General features: G+C 38.1%; 1 protein-coding gene across 2 annotated transcripts in view; it reads right to left on the bottom strand.

The window, feature by feature from the left end:
• Nucleotides 1-27,757, bottom strand: part of MAP3K7 (mitogen-activated protein kinase kinase kinase 7) — a 75,116-nt gene that overhangs the window by 35,547 nt on the left and 11,812 nt on the right. For both annotated transcript variants that reach the window (XM_036896832.2, XM_036896831.2), the window contains exons 2-7: nt 20,676-20,786; nt 18,061-18,126; nt 17,521-17,566; nt 16,316-16,454; nt 4,018-4,142; nt 1,616-1,744 (exon numbers count right to left, since the gene is read on the bottom strand). In XM_036896832.2, coding sequence (XP_036752727.1) covers nt 1,616-1,744; nt 4,018-4,142; nt 16,316-16,454; nt 17,521-17,566; nt 18,061-18,126; nt 20,676-20,786 — 616 coding nt within the window. The remainder of the gene's footprint in view (nt 1-1,615; nt 1,745-4,017; nt 4,143-16,315; nt 16,455-17,520; nt 17,567-18,060; nt 18,127-20,675; nt 20,787-27,757) is intronic.

Here is a 27,757-nt window from a genome sequence, read left to right on the forward strand (position 1 = left end):
TTGTTATAACCATTCTTTTAACAACTAATAATGGTGTAATCTGTTTTAAGAAAAACAAAATGGTAGTTTGAATTTTACTTGAACTTTATTTTCAGATTTGTTGCAAAAATTTCAAGTGTGTTTGAAAAATCTTCTTCCATATCTAAAAAGTCATCTGCTATGGTGTTAAACTCACTGACCTCCAAATGACTCTTTTGTGGGAGGCAGACCTTTTGGCTATTGTGAATCAATCATTTCACAAGCTAAAAATTGCCAACTTCTGCATAATTATAAAAAATGTAGTAATATGAAGTAACTGTTATAAGTAAGGTCTTTAACTTAGAGGAGTCCTGAAATATAATGAAATCTTTATAATTTTATCAATTAACAAATTAGTTCTATTCTTTACTTAGCTGACAATTTCAATTCTTGACTGACAACTGAAAGAAAAAACACGTCTTGGTCAATGCACTAGCATTCTGTACAATGACATTAAAGGGAAATTGGCAAAACGTGATGTAAAACTGGTAGAAGTCACTCAGACGATAGTGTTGTTTGAAAATCTATGAATGACTTGAATAGGCAGATATTTACATCACTTGTGGAATAGTAATCAAAATGCCTTTAATCAGAATGATTATAATCAAGTGATAGAAATGAAAGAACAGAGTGATGTTAAAAGTTATGAAGCTTTAGCTATTTCCTTCATGAAGAGTTTATTTTCCCAAAGCAAATGTGAGTAACTTGATCAATGAAGCAGATGTATTCTAACATCATGAGTGGTTAGAAATACTGTAACTAAAGACATAAAAGGAATAGGAGAGATGCAAGGACATTGAGTCCATAAGTCAATATAACTTAAAAATAAAGGCACTGGAGTTAGAAAGATCAAGCTTTGAATCCGAGCAACACCAATTACTCATCTTCCGACCTCAGGCAAGTTACTTAACTTATCTAGGTCTCTGTTTCCTAATCTGTGAAACTGTAAAGTGAGGCAATAATGGTACCTCGTAAGGATGGAAGAGAAGACAAAAAGAAAGAGTATGTAAAGAAATACTTTGTGTTTTGGCTTCAAGAAGAGCTTAAGTAACAACTCTTACTACTATTTTCTTTGCTCTCTCTCCTCAGTGAGATCCTTGCTTCCTCAGGAAAAAAAGTTACAGTTCCACAATTATCTTAACCATGTGAGAGATTTTATTTAACTTTAATGTTTTATTTCCTTCCCACAGTCCAGTCTGATGAGCCTTTATCCCCTGGAGAAAGCCAACCTAGGTAGTGTGCACTGGCTGTCAAGATGGCCTTCCCCTTGTCATCACAGCCAGCAGGCCTCCTCAGCCCTGCACAAAGGGCAGAATCGCTCTCATACTGTCAGACTGATTTGGGGTGCTGGTGGGTTGTGCTGGAGTCCGATGGAAGAAAAGTATCATGGCAACCAGGAATTGTACATTTTAATGACAGGGATAAACAGTCTTTGGAGGAAAACAATTTTCCAAACAGGAAAATGCAGAAAAGTATAGAGTAGAAAATACCAATAATGCCTCTTTACTTAAAATCCATTAAAACTCAGTATGAATCAAATTCCCCTGAACCCAAAGTCTCTCAAAATACATTAAGGAAAAAACTCCTTTTCACAAACCATTATGAACAGCCCACATGATACGGAAAGCAGGGCCACCAATCTCATCAAAGGGTTTCCGACGTGTTATCACTTCCCAAAGGATGATACCCCAGCTGAAAACATCACATTTTTCACTGTAATTGCTACCTAGAAGAAAAGGTGGTATAATTTCAAAACTTTTTTCCACATGACTTACAGAAACAACTGCTTTCATAAATTTTAGAAAGAGCATTGTGTACAAAATAAGAGAATGCTACTTAAAGAGCTGAGACATTAGTCTTTCTGAAGTACCTTAAGTCTTTGCAAAAATAAATTTTTAAATAAATTAAGTAATAATGCACTAAAAACTGCACTTCAGAAAGTTGGTCATTTTCTAACTTTTCATCAAGAGTCACAGGACTTATGTTTCATTTATTTAGATTTATACCTTCTCTGGGGCAGAGTCTGAAACATTTGTACATTCCTTTTCATAATTTTTTAATCTTAATTTTCTTCCTTTATTTTCTGATGAATGTACTCTACTATCAAAGTAGAAGAAATTTCTAACTTAGTGTAAAGATTTTCTGAATATTTCATAAGATAAAATTCTTAACTTGCAAACTTCAAGTTGTAAGCAGTGAAAATTATGGTAACAAATTTATAGTGAGCAGATTATGCAGCAAAATTTATAGGAACACTACATTAGCAGGTGAATCAGCACAATGAACAGCTAAAAAACCAAACCAAACCCCACCAAACCAAAGAAACCCCCCAAATTACCACTGTAAGAAAGAACAATTATTAAAGCAACCTCTATGTATGTACTTAGCATGTGTACTACATGTGTACTAGCGGTACAGTGGAAGCATTACAATGACATCACAATCTAATTTGGGCTACAGATACTGTTATCTCAGTAATGAAGAGACTTACATAGTCTAATGGAGCTTTGTTGCTCTAATTAATTACCAATAACTATTATTTCTGTATTCTTTTTGCTCTTCAAACTATAGTAATACTGCGTTATTTTAACTCACAGAAAGATATGTTAAGTAAATGATTTTAAAGCAATGCCAATTACATGTATTCTGTATATGAACTCAAAAACAGGACGTGTTACTTAATTTTGTATAATGTAACACCTGCTTGTCCACTAACTTTTAAATTGTATTTTATGGCAAAATAGGCCCATTCAAGTGACTAGATGTATAGTAAATTTCTCCTTCTCTTGGCTGGCTAAAAACAAACAAACAAAGAGAAGTCTTTAAATTCATCAAAAAGAAAAGAAAAAAATCATTAATCAGAATCTGATTACTCAATATATCTGAATTTAACGGGGCACTCATACTTCCTAACATACAAATCACACATCTTCAGTTCAACTTTTCTCTTTAAAAAACCCCCAAAACTCTGAGGTTTTTATACAGAAACCTTGTATGAAATTTATGGATCACTCTTTTAGAATTTGAGTGAGACATGGAGATGTAAAAGAAAGTAAACCTAAGTTTATCTTTTGTTTTTCTTAATGTCATATTTCTGCCCAATTACGTGCATTCCTTCTAAGACATGCTCATTTAACCTGTAGACTGTCAATTTTTAATTGCCAGGAAGCCAATACAAAGGCACAGTTGAATTTTATTGTTTCTGGTATTTATACTCTATATACTTGCTGTGAACACTGGATTACTGAATGCTCAATCATTTGCTCCTTGGAGAAACACAGGGTTAGGTTCTTGCAAACCTTTTCACAGCATTTTGTCAACTGATGGATACATAATCTTGTTCATGTGTTTCTGTTTCACACACGATTGCTGATTTATGAACACTGAACTCACGGCCAACAGCACTGTAACTGTAATTGCCTGAATAAAGATTAGCAAGCATATGTATTTTGTCTGCTAAGATACATCACAGCTTCCTTACACTTAGGACTAGAAGGCACTTCACTACTACTCTGGGAGGCCATTTTAAACAGTGAAATCACCAAAAAAGAAAAAAATGAGGCACTAAACAGATCACAGAATAACACAATATGAAACAAGAAGACAAGAGGGCTGTCTTGTTCAGTCTTAGCTGGGAACATGCGTGTTGTGTGATTCAAAATTTTTCCCTGCTCTGTGCATGCCTGCAAATATCTATGAAAGTACCGTGAGGAATGATTTTAGGGTTACAAACAAGCAATTTTGCAATTATGGAATCTAAGTGAGGATTGACTGTACATATGCTTGAACTTGCATAGAAGGTGCTAGACAACTTAATTCTTGCTATGAGTCTTCAGATCTAAGGCTGTATTTAATACCTCCGGACTTTGGTATATACCTTGTAAGTATGTGCTATGCAGAAATGAAACCACAGAAATAGGGAAAAGCCATAAACACATTTTGTATTTACATTGAGTAGCAAGGAAGATTATCAGTCACATCACACTTTTGTCATTTTACCTTCGAAAACTTCAGGTGCCATCCAAGCAGCACTTCCCTTGTTATTGGTCATGTGTGTCTGAATGTCACAGGCTGTACCAAAATCACAGATTTTTAAAACTGTTCCCCCTGCAACCAGTAGCAAGCTGTTTGAAAAAATTAAACAAAAAAACAACAAAAAACAAAGGTTGTAAGACCAATACTTACTTCTGTAGTAAGTTATTTGTGGAAATAGGAAGGTTTAAACAAAATGTCACAATTCAGCTTCTGTGAAATATTACCTAGTTATTACAACAGCTTAATAGTTCAGAGGAATATGAGCAAGAATTAACTGACCTTCATGTAGTCCTCTTAAGGAGACAGCTACACCCCCATTTTGATGTTTCCTATCTCTAGCCCCATAATCCTTCCTATTATTTCTCTCTGGGCCCAAAGAGAGCATGGGTTTTAAAAACTTCTGGTAGGTCAACATTATGGTGTCCTGAAATGGGAGTGGATGGATATCAATACCTTCATAAATTGCTTGTAATCTACTTATCCCAGTGTCTAGTCATAAAATCAATCATCATAAAAACCTAGATCATATCTGGAAACATAGATCACAAAATCAATTTAGCAGACATTAACAGTATTAAAAAAATAGAATAGAAAATATGAAAGTACATCACAACTAGTAAGATTAAATATTGTTTCACGCAAGTTGTTAAGTTGTATACATACAATATGTACACATATGGTAAGACTGTTAAGTATTTCCTACAGTAGATCATGGTCCAGAGGCTGCAAACCTTTGTTCTTACTCACCTATGGTAAATGGAAAATGAGTCTTTAATTTAGCCTAATGCAGCAAGACTGGTTAGCTACTCACTGACCCTATTTCATCTCCCTCCTGGGTACATGAGAAAACTTTACATTTCCCATCCTCTTGAGCAGTTAGTTAGATGTGACTTAATGACCACTCTAGCCTGTGTAATGTGGATGGAAGCAATGTACTTCACTTACAAGCCCGGATGTAAACAACTCCCACATACATGCTCCTTTTCCTTTCCCCATGTGCCACTGAAGCCAAACCAGAGGTGGGTCTGGTCCTCAACTACCGCACAAACAACTGCCCATTCAACAGAACATTCACTTTGGAGTACCTACAAGTGAAAAAAACTTGTATTTTGCTAAGTCATGAGATTTCAGGGCTTACCTATTACCACAGTGTCACTCTAACCAACATTAGAAAATGCTGCCAAAGTGGGTGCTGCTCTAACAAAAATCGAATGTAACTGGTACTAACTTAGTAGTAGACAGCAAGAAAACGGAAACTGGAGGCTGGGAAGATAGAAATCCATGCAAACATGTGGGAAAGCATTTGGTAAAATGTCTCCTGTAATAAGTTGTGGCTTAAAGGATTGGAAAAGCTGAGTGTTTCTAGACTCCAAATTGAAGGAAATAAGACTGGCACAGGCCCATTAAGACTGAGCACTGCAGCAAAGAAAAAATTAAGACCAAGTACTTCCCATGTAAACTTGATGGCCTCATGGTGCCTCCATTCAGCTGAGAAAAGGCCCTGAGGCCAGGAATCAAATAAACCAGGTTCAAGGCTTAACTACTAATTCTGATAGTAGTCACATCCACATGGAACTGACTAGAATCACAGAGATCAAATGCCTACTTTTGAGGAAATCATATTGCCAAAGAAACAGAGTCTGGAATAAAAAGCCTTTGGTGTTTAAGTCTTCCAACAATCCTCAGGACACCAGATGTGCCTCAGCAGGGAGCAGGCGACAGCAGTCACGCAGCTCCTGAGGAGAGCGTGTGCCCCAACACCCACTCCTGACACGGCTACAGAGAACACATGAGGGAGCTTCCCAAAGGGTGACGCCGAGTCAGGAGCAATGGATAAGGGAGTTCCTCCCCAAGGGCAGAAACAGGATCTGATCTAGAAGCTTCTTACAACTCTAGGGTAGAGGGACCAGACCAGGCACGCATTCATCCTGACAGACCATTAGCTGCTGTGCACCTCCGCTCTTCCCTTTTCCCAATGGATACTTGTACGGATTCTCCTCTCTTCTGCCACTGTGTGTGTTGGGAGTGGGGAGAGGAGGAAAGTGACAGATAACTTGTATTTTTAATTTGTTTCCAGACTGAAGGAGTCACACCCAGACCAGCTGGAGGGGACTGCACATCATCCTGAGACCCTGGACTGTGAGCTGGGTGGTGCCCGGGAGAGCCCTTTGGATGTTTAAGTGGCAAAGGGCAGTGAGTGATTCTACCTGTGGTTTGAGATGTTGGGTTACCAAAAGGCAAATGGCTGGGACTGGCCAGCTGCTCACCCAAGCCATCCCTTCTTCCTCTGGAGCATACAAGACATGCCCCAGACTTACTTGAAGGTAAGTATGGTTAAGATTGAGTTGTGGCCATGAGTACCTGTGTAGAAGGGACATAGGTCAATTCTACCTCTGGCTGAAAAAAACCTGTCAAACATGATCTCCATTCTTTCCTTATCTGCTGGCTGAATGCAGAGGTCCCCAAAGTCTTGGAAGATGGCATAAAGTACAAGATGCAGAGAGCCTAGCTAGGTCTTTGGATGACCATATGGAAGGTCATCTGCCAAACAGGAACACCTGTTTTGGATTTCACATATGTGAGAAATAAATTTCTATTGTGCTAAGACTTGTATTGGCTACAGCAGCTAGTGTTAAAAGAACTCACATACCCAGCTATTAAGATTCCTTTAAAAAACTGATAACTCAGGAGGTGGAGCCAAGATGGCTGCATGAGTAGAGCAGCGGAAATCTCCTCCCAAAACCACATATTTTTTTGAAAATACAACAAAGACAACTCTTCCTAAAAGAGAGACCAGAAGACACAGGACAACAGCCAGACTACATCCACACCTGCGAGAACCCAGCGCCTTGTGAAGGGGGTAAGATATAAGCCCCGGCCCGGCGGGAGCCGAACGCCCCTCCCCCCAGCTCCCGGCGGGAGGAGAGGAGTCAGAGCCGGGAGGGAGAGGGAGCCCAGGACTGCTAAAAACCCAGCCCCAGCCATCTGCACTGGACCGCTGACACAGTGCATGTGTGGGGTGCTGGATACTAGGGAAACAGGACAGTAAGACCTGTGAGCGGGTCCCTGCAGCTGGCGCCCTGGGGACAAAGAAAAGCGAGTGCTTTTTGGAAGTCTTAAAGGGACAGGGACCCCACAGCCAGACGGAAGCATCCCGGGACACTTAGTTCAGCAGCAGGGAACTCCGGGCATCCTAAACCCCTGGATAGCAGGGCAGCTCAGAGGCCCCTCACAGAGATAAACAGCCTCCTGGCTGTTCCCCCTCCAACGCAGCCCTGCCATATCGGAGCAGCAGCCGGAGCCAGGCCAAGCCGACAACAACAGTGGAGATAAACTCCATAGTGGCCAGGCAAGAATCAGAAGCCCCATCTGCGCGCAGCTGCCCAACACAACCCACTAGAGGTCGCTGTTCTCCCAGGAAAGGAGGGCCACAAACCAACAAGAAGGGAAGTTCTTCCAGCCGTCACTCGTCCCAGCTCTGCAAACTATTCCTATCTCCATGAAAAGGCAAAACTACAGGCAAACCAAGATCACAGAGACAACACCAGAGAAGGAGACAGACCTAACCAGTCTTCCTGACAAAGAATTCAAAATAAAAATCATAAACATGCTGACGGAGATGCAGAGAAATATACAAGAGTTAAGGGATGAAGTCCAGAGGGAGATTACAGACGTCCGGAAGGAGCTTACAGAACTGAAACAAACTCTGGAAGGGTTTATAAGCAGAATGGATAAGATGCAAGAGGCCATTGATGGAACTGAAACCAGAGAACAGGAACGCATAGAAGCTGACACAGAGAGAGATAAAAGGATCTCCAAGAATGAAAAATATTAAGAGAACTGTGTGACCAATCCAAAAGGAACAATATCCGCATTATAGGGGTACCAGAAGAAGAAGAGAGAAAAAAAGAGATAGAAAGTGTCTTTGAAGAAATAATTGCTGAAAACTTCCCCAAACTGGGATAGGAAATAATTGAACAGACCACGGAAATACACAGAACTCCCAACAGAAAGGACCTAAGGAGGACAACACCAAGACACATAATAATTAAAATGGCAAAGATCAAGGACAAGGAAAGAGTTTTAAAGGCAGCTAGAGAGAAGAAAAAGGTCACCTATAAAGGAAAATGTATCAGGCTATTATCAGACTTCTCAACAGAAACACTACAGGCCAGAAGAGAATGGCATGATATATTTAATGCAATGAAACAGAAGGGCCTTGAACCAAGGATACTGTATCCAGCACGATTATCATTTAAATATGAAGGAGGGATTAAACAATTCCCAGACAAGCAAAAGTTGAGGGAATTTGCCTCCCACAAACCAACTCTACAGGGTATTCTACAGGGACTATTCTAGATGGGAGCACTCCTAACACTAAACAGATGTCACCAGAGAAAATAAAATCACAGCAAAGAAAGCAGACCAACCAAATACTAACTAAAGGCAAAAAATAAAATCAACTACCCACTAAAAGCAGTTAAAGGAAACATGAAAGAGCACAGAATAAAACAACAAACATATAAAGAATGGAGGAGGAGGAATAAGAAGGGAGAGAAGAAAAGAATCTCCAGACAGTGTATATAACAGCTCAATAAGTGAGCTAAGTTAGGCAGTAAGTACTAAAGAAGCTAACCTTGAACCTTTGGTAACCACGAATCTAAAGCCTGCAATGGCAATAAGTACATATCTCTCAATAGTCACCCTAAATGTAAATGGACTGAATGCACCAATCAAAAGACACAGAGTAACAGAATGGATAAAAAAGCAAGACCCATCTATATGCTGCTTACAAGAAACTCACCTAAAACCCAAAGACATGCACAGACTAAAAGTCAAGGGATGGAAAAACATATTTCATGCAAACAACAGAGAGAAGAAAGCAGGGGTTGCAGTACTAATATCAGACAAAATAGACTTCAAAACAAAGAAAGTAACAAGAGATAAAGAAGGACACTACATAATGATAAAGGGCTCAGTCCAACAAGAGGATATAACCATTCTAAATATATATGCACCCAACACAGGAGCACCAGCATATGTGAAACAAATACTAACAGAACTAAAGGGGGAAACAGACTGCAATGCATTCATTCTAGGAGACTTCAACACACCACTCACCGCAAAGGATAGATCCACCGGGCAGAAAATAAGTAAGGACACGGAAGCACTGAAAAACACAGTAGAGCAGATGGACCTAATAGACATCTACAGAACTCTACATCCAAAAGCAACAGGATACACATTCTTCTCAAGTGCACATGGAACATTCTCCAGAATAGACCACATACTAGCCCACAAAAAGAGCCTCAGTAAATTCCAAAATACTGAAATTCTACCAACCAACTTTTCAGACCACAAAGGTATAAAACTAGAAATAAATTCTACAAAGAAAACAAAAAGGCTCACAAATACATGGAAGCTTAACAACATGCTCCTAATTAATCAATGGATCAACAAACAAATTAAAATAGAGATCAAGGAATATATGAAAACAAATGACAACAACAACACAAAGCCCCAATTTCTGTGGGACGCAGCGAAAGCAGTCTTAAGAGGAAAGTATATAGCGGTCCAGGCACACTTAAAGAAGGAAGAACAATCCCAAATGAATAGTCTAACATCACAATTATCGAAACTGGAAAAAGAAGAACAAATGAGGCCTAAAGTCAGCAGAAGGAGGGACATAATAAAGATCAAAGAAGAAATAAACAAAATTGAGAAGAATAAAACAATAGAAAAAAAATCAATGAAACCAAGAGCTGGTTCTTTGAGAAAATAAACAAAATAGATAAGCCTCTAGCCAAACTTATTAAGAGAAAAAGAGAATCAACACACATCAACAGAATCAGAAATGAGAATGGAAAAATCACGACAGACTCCACAGAAATACAAAGAATTATTAAAGACTACTATGAAAACCTATATGACAACAAGCTGGAAAACCTAGAAGAAATGGACAACTTCCTAGAAAAATACAACTTTCCAAGACTGACCTAGAAAGAAACAGAAAATCTAAACAGACCAATTACCAGCAACGAAATTGAAGCAGTAATCAAAAAACTACCAAAGAACAAAACCCCCGGGCCAGATGGATTTACCTCGGAATTTTATCAGACATACAGGGAAGACATAATACCCATTCTCCTTAAAGTTTTCCAAAAAAATAGAGGAGGAGGGGATACTCCCAAACTCATTCTATGAAGCTAACATCACCCTAATACCAAAACCAGGCAAAGACTCCACCAAAAAAGAAAACTACAGACCAATATCCCTGATGAACGTAGATGCAAAAATACTCAACAAAATATTAGCAAACTGAATTCAAAAATACATCAAAAGGATCATACACCATGACCAAGTGGGATTCATCCCAGGGATGCAAGGACGGTACAACACTCGAAAATCCATTAACATCATCCAACACATCAACAAAAAGAAGGACAAAAACCACATGATCATCTCCATAGATGCTGAAAAAGCATTTGACAAAATTCAACATCCATTCATGATAAAAACTCTCAGCAAAATGGGTATAGAGGGCAAGTACCTCAACATAATAAAGGCCATATACGATAAACCCACAGCCAACATCATACTGAACAGCGAGAAGCTGAAAGCTTTTCCTCTGAGATCGGGAACAAGACAGGGATGCCTACTCTCTCCACTGTTATTTAACATAGTACTGGAGGTCCTAGCCATGGCAATTAGACAAAACAAAGAAATACAAGGAATCCAGACTGGTAAAGAAGAAGTTAAACTGTCACTATTTGCAGATGACATGATACTGTACATAAAAAGCCCCAAAGACTCCACTCCAAAACTACTAGAACTGATCAGAATACAGCAAAGTTGCAGGATACAAAATTAACACACAGAAATCTGTTGCTTTTCCATACACTAACAATGAACCAATAGAAAGAGAAATCAGGAAAACAACTCCATTCATAATGGAGTAAAAAGAATAAAATACCTAGGAATAAACCTAACCAAAGAAGTGAAAGACCTATACCCTGAAAACCACACGATACTCTTAAGAGAAATTAAAGGGGACACTAACAAATGGAAACTCATCCCATGCTTGTGGCTAGGAAGAATTAATATCGTCAAAATGGCCATCCTGCCCAAAGCAATATACAGATTTGATGCAATCCCTATCAAATTACCAGCAACATTCTTCAACGAACTGGAACAAATAGTTCAAAAATTCATATGGAAACACCAAAGACCCCGAATAGCCAAAGCAATCCTGAGAAAGAATAATAAAGTAGGGGGGATCTCACTCCCCAACTTCAAGCTCTACTACAAAGCCATAGTAATCAAGACAATTTGTTACTAGCACAAGAACAGAGCCACAGACCAGTGGAACAGATTAGAGACTCCAGACATTAACCCAAACATATATGGTCAATTAATATTCGATAAAGGAGCCATGGACATACAATGGGGAAATGACAGTCTCTTCAACAGATGGTGCTGGCAAAACTGGACAGCTACATGTAAGACAATGAAACTGGACCATTGTCTAACCCCATACACAAAAGTAAATTCAAAATGGATCAAAGACCTGAATGTAAGTCATGAAACCATAAAACTCCTAGAAAAAAACATAGGCAAAAATCTGAGACATAAACATGAGTGACCTCTTCTTGAACATATCTCTCCGGGCAAGGAAAACAAAAGCAAAAATGAACAAGTGGGACTATATCAAGCTGAAAAGCTTCTGTACAGCAAAAGACACCATCAATAGAACAAAAAGGTACCCTACAGTATGGAAGAATATATTTGTAAATGACAGATCCGATAAAGGCTTGACATCCAAAATATATAAAGAGCTCACACAGCTCAACAAGCAAAAAACAAATAACCCAATTAAAAAATGGGCAGAGGAACTGAACAGACAGTTCTCCAAAAAAGAAATTCAGATGGCCAACAGACACATGAAAAGATGCTCCACATCGCTAGTTATCAGAGAAATGCAAATTAAAACCACAATGAGATATCACCTCACACCAGTAAGGATGGCTAACATCCAAAAGACAAACAACAACAAATGTTGGTGAGGTTTTGGAGAAAGGGGAACCCTCCTACACTGCTGGTGGGAATGTAAATTAGTTCAACCATTGTGGAAAGCAGTATGGAGGTTCCTCAAAATAGACTTATCATTTGACCCAGGAATTCCACTTCTAGGAATTTACCCTAAGAATGCAGCACTCCAGTTTGAAAGAGACAGATGCACCCCTATGTTTATTGCAGCACTATTTACAATAGTCAAGAATTGGAAGCAACCTAAGTGTCCATCAGTAGATGAATGGATAAAGAAGATGTGGTACATATATACAATGGAATATTATTCAGCCATAAGAAGAAAACAAATCCTACCATTTGCAACAACATGGATGGAGCTAGAGGGTATTATGCTCAGTGAAATAAGCCAGGTGGAGAAAGACAAGTACCAAATGATTTCACTCATATGTGGAGTATAAGAAGAAAGAGAAATGGTAGGAACAAAACAGCAGCAGAATCACACAACCCATGAATGGACTAACAGGTACCAAAGGGAAAGGGACTGGGGAGGATCGGTGGGTAGGGAGGGATAAGGGGGGGAAGAAGAAAGGGGATATTATGATTAGCATGCATAATGTGGGGGGTGTGAGAAAGGGGAGGGCTGTGCAACACAGAGAAGACAAGTAGTGATTCTACAACATTTTGGTATGCTGATGGACAGTGACTGTAATGGGGTTTGTGGAGGGTACTTGGTGTAGGGGAGAGCCTAGTAAACATAATATTCTTCATGTAATTGTAGATTAATGATAACAAAAAAAAAAAAAGAAAGAAAGGGGGGATTACTCCCTGATAGGATAAAACTAACTGCAAATCAACAATTAATGCATGCTTTACATATTCTTAATTTTGATCTTTTAAAGGGTGTCGGATGATCAGCTATGGAAGTACATTTTTCTGATAATACTTCTCTTAAAAAAAAAAAAAGAGCAGTTCCTGTGTGGTGATCTACAATAAGTTCTTCACAATGATATAAAGGGAAGGTTTTGGGATGCTATCACAACTCTCAGATCTATTGAGGTTATATTATATCATAACTTTGTTCTGAGGGGTGGGAAAGCTTGAGAATCAATTAAGCATTAAAAACTTCACACAATCTCAAAATGTCAAGTGATTCAGTAGCATTCATCTTCTAAAAACAGCTCTACAAATCAAGTCTCCAAGTCTAAGATTGCTCATAAGGCCAAGAATAGTTTCTATTTTAAGTATTTACTTTACTTAACAGGTAATGAGGAATATTATTTATCCCTTAAAAATAGAGGTAGCTATATATAGATATGAAAAGATGTATGTGTATGTGAAAAAAGCATTATGTATAGTATAACCACATATGCTTAAAAAAACAGAACAAAGCAGTAGTTACCTTTAAGGAATGGAAATGGGAGCCAGGAAAGATTTATTTTGTATTTTTCTATGCTATTTGAATTTGTTTTTAATCATGAACATGCACTATTTTAAAAAATAACATATAATTTAAAGAAAACAAAGTAAAATAAATACAGCAGAAAGAAAAAAATGATCCTTATTTTAAATGTCCTTCTTCTGAAGATACTTCTGAAAATGTTCAATCCTCAAATTACTTTTATGTTTAGAATATATATATATATATTTATGGGAGAAATATAACTCTATTATGGTTAAAATGACCACGGAAGATTTCCAGAACATTTTCTGAACTTAAGAATTCTGACTGTCCTCGGTGCCATGTTACCCAAGTACAACCACCAAGAGGCATACTCTTAGGTTTTCCTTTTGATGACAAACAGAAATAAGTTGGATAATACAATTTGCATCATCATACTGTAGTCCTATTCAACAGCAATATATGGAAGTCCATTATAATTACAAATTTTATAAATTCTCTGTATCTAATTTGTATTAAAACTCTAACTGGACAGACTGTTTAGAAAACTAAGGTTTTTTTAATGTCCAACATAAGTCAGATAAACTACACTAACATCTCCATAATGCCACAACTATTTCTATAATAGTAAGCGGAAACAATGCTAAATACAATTAACTATTAGATGTACCTCAGTAACAAAAATGTCCCCTTGTCTCTGTGTACTTGGTCAAGCTCTTACTGCCCTCTACCCAAGGTAAGGACTCTGTAACTGGTTTCCTTGTTTCTGGCACATTCAAGATACAATTTTTCTGAATGAATTTCATATTAATACTTTTACAAGTACTACTCCTTTACTCTTAAGACTTTAATACTCAATGAAATATGAACCTAAATTATCTTTTCACACAGGACCAAAACCACATTTTTATTTCTGATGTACATGTGAATGAACTTTCAAAAAATTTTAAAAGGGGCATAAGCACAATATGGTACTGTACAAAACAACTGATCAAATCTTCAGGTGCCATCTTTATGTGCTATTCTGAGAACTATTCCCGACCACAGTACCCAAAGGTTTTCAGGTGACAATAACCTAGAGCATATGTACTTATAAATACAGTTGTATATGAAGGCATAGCCATTCCAAGGAATTTTCTTTTTCTTAGTACCTTCTGAAAAAATCAATTCTAATTCTAAAGCCTAATTTGTCCACTGGGTGCCCCAAAGACAATCTGCAACACTACAGGGGGAGGCCAGCCACAGGATGCCCAAGAGGAATGACTTAGACTAGACCTCTTACAAATACGTTAATGGTGTTAATTAGCAAAAGCAGAGTCCCTATCTACAAATGATTTCAGTAGAACCTAACTGTTCTAAATAGGTTGGTTAAATAAACCAATGATTTATGGATTTATGGAGTAGGGGTGGACAGAGAATGGACGCACTTGTTCAAGCTGTGTAATTAAGAAACATAAAAGACGTTAGAAACCTGAAATGACCTTTATTAGACATTCCATATATATTTGTTTAATGGCTAGTCAGTCATTCAAAAGCCAAAACACTCCCTAATGCAGAAGAAAATAGACAGTAGAGGGAGTTGCAGCTGATGGTTTCTAGCTCCTCCAGAAAAAGAACCTTTTGTCTGTACCTGAGGCTTGCCTGTACCCTTAGAATCATTAATTTACTGCTGGATGAGCACTATGATTTTCATGAATTTGTTTTGATAATTCGACTCCATGTTAATACAGAGAGGAAAATGAGGACTCAGTCTCTGTAACCAGGCAACAAAAGTTCAGTGATTTCTTCTTTATTAGCCAAGAGAAGGCACTACGATAACAACAGCCCTAGGAGTTAAGTTAGAAAAATAAAAGTGTCATGAATCTGGAGCTTAGGCATTTATTTGACCAGGTTGCCTGGGGAAAGAGAAATCAGTTTAAGCCTGGGAGTAGAAATAAGGTACACCAAATGAGAACAGTGACTCCAAGAACTGGAACCTATGTAAAGGATATTGGATTAGAAGTGAGAGTGACAAGTTATACCAAGAAGGCATGCTTTAATGCTTTAAACCAGTATCAAGAGAATGGAATACTTGAGATTCATTTCCTAGGAGAAATGTCTCATCTGAGGACTAATGTGATCGCCAGGAGAAGCAGAGTAGGGTGTGCGGAGAAGGGCACCCGGGGACAGTTTCACTCTGTCACAGGTGGATAAAGACGACAGAACTTACAGCAAAAAGGAGACAATAAATACCACATGTATATTTTCTTTAATTGAATACTGATACAAACAAAACTACAAAAGTTGCAGCCTTTTCAAGTATTTATTTAGGGAATTTTAAAGTTCTTTAAGATTCCCAGAATCCTAAATATGGGAAAAGGATTTCAATTTCTACCCAGATGCCAGAAATTCCCTCTTGCCTTCCTCTGAAAATAACCATTCTATAAATTTGTAATAGAATGTCTACCACGTGTGCACATTGTGCTAGTTGTTAGGGATATAGCATGGAACACGACAGGTTTGTCTTTGCACAAATCATGGAACTGTCTAACTGCACACATAAAATAATATTCATATGAAGGCATAAAATAAGATTTATAAGGCTAATGGATTCTAGAAATATGCTAATCTAAGGAAGGCATTACTAAAAATAAAACTTTACTGAAATAAAAATCCTACTAAAGACAACATTCTAAAATGCAAGCTTAGGTAAATGACTAAGGGATGAAAATGGAGTTAAAAATAAACACTTGATCAAACTAAAAGGAAAGAGAAAAGAGAAACTCACGTGCACTCATCAGCTTGAATGAGGGGGTGGGTAGAGGGTGGCAGGAGAGATGCCACGTTAGAACTTACTTCGGTGGTTTCAGGTCCCTGTGAATGAGCGCTTTCGGCTGCATGCTGTGAAGGTAAGCCACCCCTTGGGAACACTGTAAACACCAGCTCATTGCGTGGGCAGCCGTGTAGTATGGCAAGGGTTCAGCACCATGCAGCACTGCAAGAAAAAGGTACAAACTAAAAAGAACTTTATTGCATATAGAAGACATGTGGTGACTGCAAGCACTGTCAGAACACATAACTAGCTGTTTTTCTTCCAAAGTTCCTCTCAGCCCTACTTTTAGTTCTTTTCTAAGTAAAATGATGGAAGTATCTAATTTCAGGTGAACAACTACCACACAGGTACCTAACATGTAACAGCTTTTCATTCAAGTAAAATTCATAAACGTTATCACACTTTTTCAAATTGATGGACAGTCTTTCACACAATAATATAAATGGTAAGCAATGTGATGGCACACTACTATAGGAGAGACACAGAGAAACTGTACAGAAGGAAACACAATCATGGGTACCAAGATGCTCCCAATTACACTTTCTACAATAGCTAAAAACTAGCTAACCAAGTAAAACAACGGAGTATCAGATAACTCTTAAAATAATGAACACATGGGCTGTAAATACAAATAAATGTTTATATGAATTAATGTTACTTTAAAAAATAAATGCAGCTATTTTATATAAATCGTGCAACAAGAGATAACACATTTAGGTACTGGTGTTGGTGTTTGAAAGAAACCATTTGTATTTCTTCTTGTGAAAAAGTTCTCCTCTATAAAGGTAACTAAATGATACAGTTTTCTTTCACTGTTATAATTAAAATGGTCTGTGAAATGAGTTTTTACTAGTTTATTTTTTGAGAAGTAAAATAAAAAATTTAAATGGATGCATGGTTAAAGAGGTCTAAAATGAGGAGGTGCAAATCTAAGAGAAGATAAAAAGAAAAAAGTATGAAGATATTTTAAATCTATTTAAAAAGCAAATTTTACTTTACTTAAATGCTTTTTAACATTATGCAAAGTACCATCAATTAAAAAAGTTGACATACTTAGACTTCTAAATTTCACATACTAATGTTGTAGCATCTTTTTCCTTTTAATCTTAAGCAGATTCTTAATTACCTCCTCTTGGACTTCTGAGGGTAAATTGTGAAGAACATTTAAGTTACAGGTTACATTAAAAACTTTTCAATTATTTACTCTACTAGTTCTAATGATACTCACCATTATATAAGGAGCCCCCTTCAGCATATTCCATCACAAGACACACCTAAACAAAATGTAGGTCAAAATATTAACCAGAGCTACAGCATCTTAAAGGACTTGAGAGATGATTTAATTCAACCTCTGATTTTATAAATGCATTACAAATTATTCTTTTGGTCTCTAATATATGAATGGCATTAGAGAAAAAAAAACTTTTCACGATCTAAGACCTTGTCTTGTAGGGTCCCACTGTCTAAGAGTGGAGATGTATATACAGACACAGTCACCAGATCTTTGGGGACTTTCTCCAGTGCTAGTGAGTCGAGTATCCTGTCACAGGATAGGATAAGCCTCCTAAGAAGATGTGGTTACTGGGTAAGACCACCTAAGAAACCCCTCCAATATACTGTGTTGCTAACAGAAGAGAAACAAACACAAGTATATTTCCCCCCCAGAAATAACATGACAGATCAAAATAGCTTCATAAACTACACACCAGTACACATCTGCCATGTCATTTTTTATAGACAGGTGACAGTGAAAAAATGACAAACTTACTGGATTCAAGCAGGCTCCATAAAGCTTTACAATATTAGGATGGTTCACGCGGGATAACTGCCGAAGCTGTAACAAATTAAGGTTTCTGTTAAAAAGTGCTAACTTTTGAGGAACTGCTTTCACAGTATCATGAGAATCTTAGGGTTGTACAAAACATTAGTTTAATCATTCAACAATACTATTTGCTCTGTAGCTGGCACAACCATCATAAGTGCCCTCCCACCCCCACCCCCAGAATGGCACACAGAATCCTTGCCCTAGAGCTCTCTCAATTCAGTTGGGGGAGAAACATGTAAAAAAAAATCATTAAAGTAATGTGCTAAGTATTATGACAGGAGTTATGAACAAGGTATGAAAACTACAAATAAGAAGAAATTAACTTTGCCAGGACATGTTAGGACATTATCCCAGAGATGGCACTGAGCTGAGTTATCCCAACCAATAGTCAGGATCCCGATAGCCAGGAAGTGGTGGTGTAGGAGGGTTAGAACTTCACTAGATTTAAAATCTGCACCTGCACTCTCTTTCCTATAGTCTCCCATCTTGTGCCAATTTTTTCCTCTCCATTTGCGCTACCACTGCCTTAGCAATTCTAACCTGAGTTGCTGTGGTAATTACTATTGCCTTCTCTTAGCTGGTCTCCCTACTTCCAGTTTTAATCTTCTCCAATCCAAGGATTCACATTAAAGTCATATTCAGTGAAGTCAGCCTGTATGCAAATATCTTGCTCTTCATCTCAAACTCCTATTAATGTATCCCCCTCAAACCGCCTCTTGCTCTTTCTTCTCTCTTTTCTGCCCTTTTTCCCTCCCTTCCTCCTTTACTTCTCTATTACCTGCATTATACTGCAGACTCATATAAATCCACTAAGGTAAACCTTGTTACTATGTGCTATTAGAATGCTGTATTTTTCTGTAGGCAATGTTTGTGGGTTTTCAGTCCTAACAGAAGAATTAATATCACTATTTATTATATTCTTATTTATATATACATATATATTATTATATTTCATCCTGTTAGATTTAGCACTGAGCTTTAAATAGCAGATTATTCAAGCATTTATTTCTGCCTCATTGCCAAATCCCACTAAGACAGTAAAGATATTTTCTCAAAGCATGTATGCGGAAGGATGAAGACAATGTGAAATGAGAAAACACCACATATTTTTAGAAGCTGGAAATCAAATGACTAGCAATACTGAAAGAGCAGACCTAAAAGAAATGAAAATAAGTATAAAGCAACCACATTTATCTCACAAAAGCTCTAAAAGGCTGGAGAGTGGTAGTAAATACCAGCTTCCTATAACAATGAGCTAATGAAAGAGTGGCAATATTAGTTTAAAGTTAGACCCAAAGATCCCTTCCCTCCCTTACTTCACACAGCTTGGAGGCTGCCTCTTTATCATCCCAAAGGTTTGAGGCTGATTCATTAGAGAAGGTTAACAAAGAGTCTCTGGACTGGGGGACACAAAACAAAAAAACTAAAGGATGAGCTCAAGTAGTTGCTTCCGAGAAGCAGAAAACTTGACAGGAGGTGTGGGGGATAAAACTTTTAAAAATAAGAATACGTAGGGAACCAGCTGACAATTTAGAGTACATGTCTGTATAGATTTGATTAAAAACATTTTTTTCTCCAGGCTATTGTGATCTTTTGACTCTTGATCCCTAGCATGAAACACACATACTTTTACCTAGTTTTGTGAAGCTGCCAAGCTGCCAATACAACAGTATAGGATCTATGACCTTATCTAAACCATGAACAAAAATCGTAAAAAAGGGAAGACTGAGGCCGAAGTTCTAGAATATACTACTACAGATCACCTTTCTTCATGACTCCATCAAACTATCAGCATTTCTCAACTCATTTAACTAATTACAAAAATTAGCATTATCATATCACTACCAAATTCTAATTTCTTCACTTTACACAGTTAAATGTATCATGAAATATACTTTGAAATTATAATTAAATAAAATAACATATAAACTCAGATGGTTTATAAGGTAAAGACCACTCAGCCTTTGGCCAATGAGGTTAAAAAGTGATAAACCACTGACTTAATGAAATACAATAATCTAATACACAACATAGCACAAAATTAATAAAGAATAAATCTAACAATACATAATCTCATGATCATCAAAATCTTCATCATCAAAGCTAAGACAACAGAGTTGTAAATTTTCATGCTAAATGAGTAAAATCAAATTTGAAATTATCTTCCCTTAAAATGATCTCATTTGAATTTCTAAAAATACTCAGTCAAAAATGAATGCATACTACTTCCCCTTCTTAATTTTAGGTAATGGGAGAAAATAGCATTTCTTTTCTTTTTAAAATTTAAATTCTATGCCTTGAAATAGATCTGAATTACATGGATGAGACTGTATTTTAATTCAGGGATGGATTCATTTATGTAGTTGTCACTTTTCTCCAAGTTTCTAATCAGAACTAAGAGTATGAATGAAAAAGTGTTCCTGAACCTTTGGTTCAGCCAAATTGCTGATATTTGGGTATACAGAAAAATGACTGAAAAACAATTTTTTTCATAAGATTAAATTCAGAGTGTCTGAAGTGAAGAACTATACAACGGGAATGATTATCTCTCTACTTACCTCTACAATAAAAGCTTTCCTCTCCGATTCACTTTCTATTTGTTTAATAGCAACATCTTTTGCTCTCCACTTAGCTTTGCAAACTACTCCAAAGGCTCCTCTTCCAACAACCTGAGTTTAAAAAAATCATGAGAATTAGAAACAGTTTCCAGCACAACATGTAGCACTGAACACAATCTGAAAGACTTACTGAAGAATTTAGAAAAACCTTCACTATCTGGATCTGACACTAAGCAAGTATGTATTTTCATTAAAGGCAGGAGATAATGAAATGAACTGTACCTTTGAAAGTTTATGGTCTAGAAACCAGTTCAGTGTCAAGTAAAACCATAAACAAAAACAACAAAAAAGACTCTTGGAGACAGAAAACAAATGAAAACAGGTAAGATGTATAAGAGGATAGAGACAAGATGATTTGGAAAAGTAAAAGTAAAAAGCAGGAATATATAACAAGGTTTTAAGCTATCATTTATGAAATAAATAAGCAGGAGTAGGGAGTGGAAGACTGGCCACTGTGAAGGATAGACAAAAAAAGCATAATCTATACAAAGGAACATTGTTCATCTAGAAAAAGAAATGAACTACCGAATGTGCTACAATGTGGATGAACATCAAAAACACTATGCCAAGTGAAAGCTAGACACAAGCGACTTAGACATTGTATCATTCCATTTATAGGAAATGTCCAGAAAAGGCAAATCTATAAGGGCAGAAAGCAGATCAGCAGTTGCCTAGGGCTGAGAATGGAATCTGGGTTGGAAGTACCCTACCAAGGTAATGAAAATGTTCGAAAACTGATTTATGATAATGTTACGTAACTCAGTAAATTTGTACAAATCATTGTACACTTGAAATGGGTGAAATTTATGATGTACAAAATATATCTCATGAAAGTTTTTTAAAAATAATAAAATAATGATTGGCCATGTACTATATTATTACAGAAGTTAACTGATAGGTACCCTCAAGGGTTCATTGCTTTCTCACATCATTCTCTTTTATAAATGTTTGAAATTTGCCATAATATAAAAACAACAAAAAAATACTTATTACTTATTTTGATACCTATCAGAAAATCAATAGATTTTAATAATTGTAAAGGACTTAAGTGTAATTCTATCTTTCAATTTCAATGGATTTTAATAAGTACTGTGTCACAGCCTTTTCCTTAAGTGAAAAAATCTACCGTCCCTATACAGTTGTCATTTATGATGTACTTTCTATGTAATAGGCACTGAGCTAAGTGCTTTATATGCATTACCTCACTTACATAGCCCTAGGTGACAGGTACTAATGCCACCCTCATTTAACAGATGGAGCCCTTAGGTTTAAAGAAGTAAACTAATTTGCCCAAGGCTATATAGCTAGGAAATAGCAAGTGCAGTCTGATGCTAGGCAGTCTACCAAGAAACGTGAGGGGTCCTAATGTGCACACACATTATCTGTATTATGTATCAGAAAGCAGCAGCTCTATCTTCCCTTGGAGGAAGAGTCTTCACTTTAGACAAACTTACATGAACAAATCCCTGGGCACAAAACTCTTCTGTAACAAAGTCGGCTGCAGCTACAGTGAGCAAATACTTTACTGCCTATATTGGGCCTCTTCTGTAGAGTATGAAAGGTGAGCTAGTAATAACTACCAGGATAGTAGTTGTAAACTGGGGTGTATGGCGACTCCCGCCACAGCTCAAATTACATAAAGCAGTAGGGACATTTCTCATGTTGCTTAATGTATAAAACTGCCCAAGCATTTAACATTAATTGAATGTTTACCATGTACCAGGTACTAGTCTATGTACTTTTTCATACATTAACACATTTCATCCTCCTCCATTTTTAAAGGCAGGTAAACTCAGTCTCATGGTTACAAGTTGCCCAAGATCATATGGAGACTAAGTATTCAGGGAAGCCAGCATTTGAGACCTCGAGTACATAATGATTGATTCACTCTATATTCTGCTCAGTTCTGTATGTCACTGACTTAAAGGAATTGGGCTTCTCCAGGCAAAAGCAGGCCAACATCTCTAGCAGCCAGTCTTTCCTTTGGTGACTTTCCCTTTTCCCTTCCTAACTCTGGATGTTCAGGGTCCTACTGTTTGGGTTTGTTTTCTCCACACCTCTCATAAGAGAAAGGAGCCAACATCTGTCCCTGCACTTGTCACTCACATTACCTTTACATGAACGGGTACTGGCTAAGTCTGGCACCATTACAGTAACAGGAAGAGCACTCCCAGGTTCTGGAACCCAATAGACTTGAGACTGAACACAGGTTCTGTATACCCAGGAGCTATTCATGCTGCGCCAAGTTAACATCTATGAGCTTCTCTTTTCTCACCAATAAAAGGAAGATGCTTACATTTTCCTCAGTGAGTATCTGTAGGGTTCCTAAGTCAAAACCAAGCATTTCCTTAAACATCACAAAAGAACAGTAAGTGCATGAGAACTTTTATAAATGTTTGTAGTTTTTATATTATGGCACATTTCAAAAATTTATAAAAAGTAAGCAAAAGGACATCAGTCTGAAAAGCTTTACTACTCTTTTCTTTCACAATTAACCATGATGAACAGCAAAGGGGTCCTAAAACAAATCTCAGCTTTGAGATCACACTAGCCTAAGAAGGTTTGGATTGAGACCAGCCTACCTTTTTGGTATTACTATGAAATAATGACCATGACGTAATTTAATGTATTTTTCAACCATGTATTTACAAGTACATTCATGTAACTGGCACTTAGTATGTCTCCCCTTGTTACATTTTCTTTTCTCAGGAATGCCTATGCAAGGATTCCAAGCATCATATTTGAGGATTGTGCACTTGTTACAAAAAAGGTGTGAATGACTAACTGTGGTGCACAGTGCCACCTAGTGCTGAGATGGCAGCTGACTCTGAGCCGAACTTCAATTAGTGTGAACAAAATGTGGCCAATGAGGATAAAACTTCTCCCTTTTGCTTAAAAAAGCAATTTCTGGGAACACTCTGAAAGATAAAAACAGGCAAAGCCAAGTAAGTTATGAGCTCAAACCCTTAAAAAGGCTCCACTCACATTAGCGCCATAAGATATTTCATATGTATGGTGAAACAACTGATCTAAAGTGACTATGTAGAAAGTACAAGATGTCCAAGGTTGTATACATAAACTGAAATACAAGATAGAAAAAATTATTCCTATGAATTCAAAGGTGAGGTTAGAAGCACAGAGTGATGCTTAAACAATTTAATTTCTGTTTATCTAATGATTCTGAGCACCAAATCCAATGTGCAGAGAGGGATTTCCCCACACCACCAAGCAATTCTTGGATACCAGTTGGGTATCCCACAAGTCTTCAATTATCACACTATCTACTTGTAGATAGCATCAGATCTCACAGCACAGGTTAAGGACTCAGTTCTAGGAGACCACCCGCCCCCAACTTCAGATACCAGTCACAAACCCAGCTTATCACCTGTGCTTCTGACTAACAGGCTGCAGACTGAAGGCTCCCATGACCCCCTCCCTTAGGTCCCATTAACTTGCTAAGGCAGCTCACAGAATTCAGACAAACATCTTACTGACTAGATTACCATTTATTGTAAAAGGATATAACTCAGGAGTAGCAAGATGGAAAAGATGCGTAGGGCAAGGTATGTGGAAAAGGTTCTGAGATTCCATGCCCTCCTTGTGCACCACTCTCCCAACCTATGCATTCATCAGCCCGGAAGCTCTTTGCACCCCGTCCTTTTGGGTTTTTATGGAGGCTTCATTACAGTCATGACTGATTAAATTATTGGCCATTGATGGCTTATTCAATCTCTATCCCTTCTCCCATCCCTGGAGGTCAGGGACATGGGACTGTGTAGAGATGTTAGGGGTGAAAAGAAAAAAAAAAAATTCACCCTTGCCTTCAAGGGATAAAAGTGAGAGAAAAAAACTGAGGACAAACAATAGTACTTAAACAATTTCTTCCATACTTCCCAGCTGAGGAGAGCCCAAGGTGGCTACAGAACCACTCCTCCCCCTTCAGGATCAGCAAAGGAATTCGAGGGCAGAACGGACCTGCTCCCTCTCCCCCACTTCTCACCGAGGTCCCCAGGAGTAGGCAGCCTCAAAGAACACACTTGGCCAACCTGGGAAGCTACAGATGATGAGGAGTGGCAAGAGAGACGGAGGGAGGCCCTACTCAGGTTCTCTCAGCCCCAAAAGGACACAGAAATGATACAGAAAAACTTGCCAAGAGAAAAGCAGGTAACTGAAAATCGAAGAGACTTCTGACTGCAGAAAGGAAGCTGCTGTAGGACAGAGACGGAACCACGTAAGAGACTGTGGGATGGTAGGCAGCTCGCCTACAGGGAGCTCAAGGCAGAGCTCAGCGGAGTTTCAGGGGAAAGCAACGGGGAAGGCCGAGTCAGAAGCAGGGAGTGAGGGCATTTGCCTTCAAGGGGTGAAAGTGAGGCTGATGCCAAGAGAACAATGAACTTCATTTGTTTCCTCCTGAAACCAATGTATTTCTTGTCCAGCTACCATCTGGGATACCAGAGATGCAGATGTAAATAAGACAAAGGTCCTGATGTACAGTGGTATGTACTTTCAATCAAGGGAGAGAGGGAGGAGAAAAGACAGTCAACAAAGGGATGAGTAAGAAAAATGTCAGACTGTAAAAAAATGCCATGTAGGAAACAAAAAAAATACAATAATATGACAGAGACTGGTGGAAACTTCAGGCTGGATAGTTTCGGCTGGAAGGCCACCTGAGGAGGTTACTAACTTGGTAACAGAATGAGATAAGGAATCAACCAAAGAAGAAACAACTCGTGTAAAGGCTCTGCAGGGAAAAAAATCCCCATTCCCCATCATTCAACAATATTTGAACCCCACCTACAGGCTGGGCAGTATAGTTAGGCACTCAAGGTCCAGAAGTGAACAAATGAGACCAAACTCCTTGCTCTTATTATATTCTGGTGGCGGGACACAAATAAAGATGAAGATATAAAACAAAAGAAATATTTTAGAGAATTCTAAGTTTGGTAAGTAAAGGAACAAATTCTGTGTGTTAAGTGCATATGCATATAATTTTAAACGGGGTAGTCCTGTAAGGTCTCAATAAGAAAGGTGACATTTTACTGATGACCTAGAGAAATACTTTAGCGTTCAGGGTGGGTGGTGAATAGTGAGAGGAGGAGGAGTGATGCAAGATAACGCTGGACAGTCTGGATCCTGAATGGTGCTCTGCACCAGGAAAAGGGGTTTGATTTCAGTCTAAACACAATGGGAAGTAACTGGAGGATGTTAAAGAGGAGAGATAAAATATGATTTTACGTGAAAAAAAAATCATTCTAGCTCTTGTGTGAATGGATTGTAGCTAAGCCAGGGTATATAGCAACAGGAAATAGGAAGCTATTCCAGCAGCCCAAGCAAGAGACAACAGCTGGAAAGGCTGTCAGAACTGCAGAAAAATGGGCGGATCTGGGATATCTTTTCAGAGGAAGAGTCCGAAGGGCTTGCTGATGGTCTTCATGCAGGCAGGACGGCTGGAGAGGAAAAGAGATGAATCAAGGACAATATTTGAATTAGGCAACAGGTGAATGAAGTAAAAGAAAGAGCTAGAAAGTAGGTTTTTAAAATAAAAACCCTGTCTGCGCGCAGCTGCGCAGCACAAGCCACTAGAGGTCGCTGTTCTCCCAGGAGAGGAGGGCCACAAACCAACAAGAAGGGACGTTCTTCCAGCTGTCACTCGTCCCAGCTCTGCAAACTATTCCTATCACCATGAAAAGGCAAAGCTACAGGCAGACAAAGATCACAGAGACAACAACAGAGAAAGAGACAGACCTAACCAGTCTTCCTGAAAAAGAATTCAAAATAAGAATCATAAACATGCTGACAGAGAGATGCAGAGAAATACGCAAGAGAAATGGGATGAAGTCCAGAGGGAGATCACAGATGTCAGGAAGGAGATTGCAGAAATGAAACAAACTCTGGAAGGGTTTATAAGCAGAATGGATAGGATGCAAGAGGCCATTGATGGAATTGAAACCAGAGAACAGGAATGCATAGAAGCTGACATAGAGAGAGACAAAAGGATCTCCAGGAATGAAACAATATTAAGAGAACTGTGCAACTAATCCAAAAGGAACAATATCCATATTATAGGGGTTCCAGAAGAAGAAGAGAGAGAGGAAAATAGATGGAAAGTGTCTTAGAAGAAATAATTGCTGAAAACTTCCCCAAACTGGGGGAGGAAATAACGAAACAGACCACGGAAATACACAGAACTCCCAACAGAAAGGATCCAAGGAGGACAACACCAAGACACATAATAATTAAAATGGCAAAGATCAAGGACAAGGAAAGAGTTTTAAAGGCAGCTAGAGAGAAAAAGGTCACCTATAAAGGAAAACCCATCAGGCTAACATCAGACTTCTCGACAGAAACCCTACAGGTCAGAAGAGAATGGCATGATATATTTAATACAATGAAACAGAAGGGCCTTGAACCAAGGATACTGTATCCAGCACGACTATCATTCAAATATGACGGTGGGATTAAACAATTCCCAGACAAACAAAAGCTGAGGGAATTTGCTTCCCACAAACCACCACTACAGGACATCTTACAGGGACTGCTCTAGATGGGAGCACTCCTAGAAAGAGTACAGCACAAAACACCCAACATATGAAGAATCGAGGAGGAGGAATAAGAAGGGAGAGAAGAAAAGAATCTCTAGACAGTGTATATAATAGCTCAATAAGCGAGCTAAGTTAGGCAGTAAGATACTAAAGAGGCTAACCTTGAACCTTTGGTAACCACGAATTTAAAGCCTGCAATGGCAATAAGTACATATCTTCCAATAGTCACCCTAAATGTTAATGGGCTGAATGCACCAATCAAAAGACACAGAGTAACAGAACGGATAAAAAAGCAAGAACCATCTATATGCTGCTTACAAGAAACTCACCTCAAACCCAAAGACATGTACAGACTAAAAGTCAAGGGATGGAAAAACATGTCAAGCAAACAACAGCGAGAAGAAAGCAGGGGTTGCAGTACTAATATCAGACAAAATAGACTTCAAAACAAAGAAAGTAACAAGAGATAAAGAAGGACAC

Source organism: Manis pentadactyla, chromosome 12 (assembly GCF_030020395.1).
Source record: "Manis pentadactyla isolate mManPen7 chromosome 12, mManPen7.hap1, whole genome shotgun sequence".
Classification (NCBI taxonomy): domain Eukaryota; kingdom Metazoa; phylum Chordata; class Mammalia; order Pholidota; family Manidae; genus Manis; species Manis pentadactyla.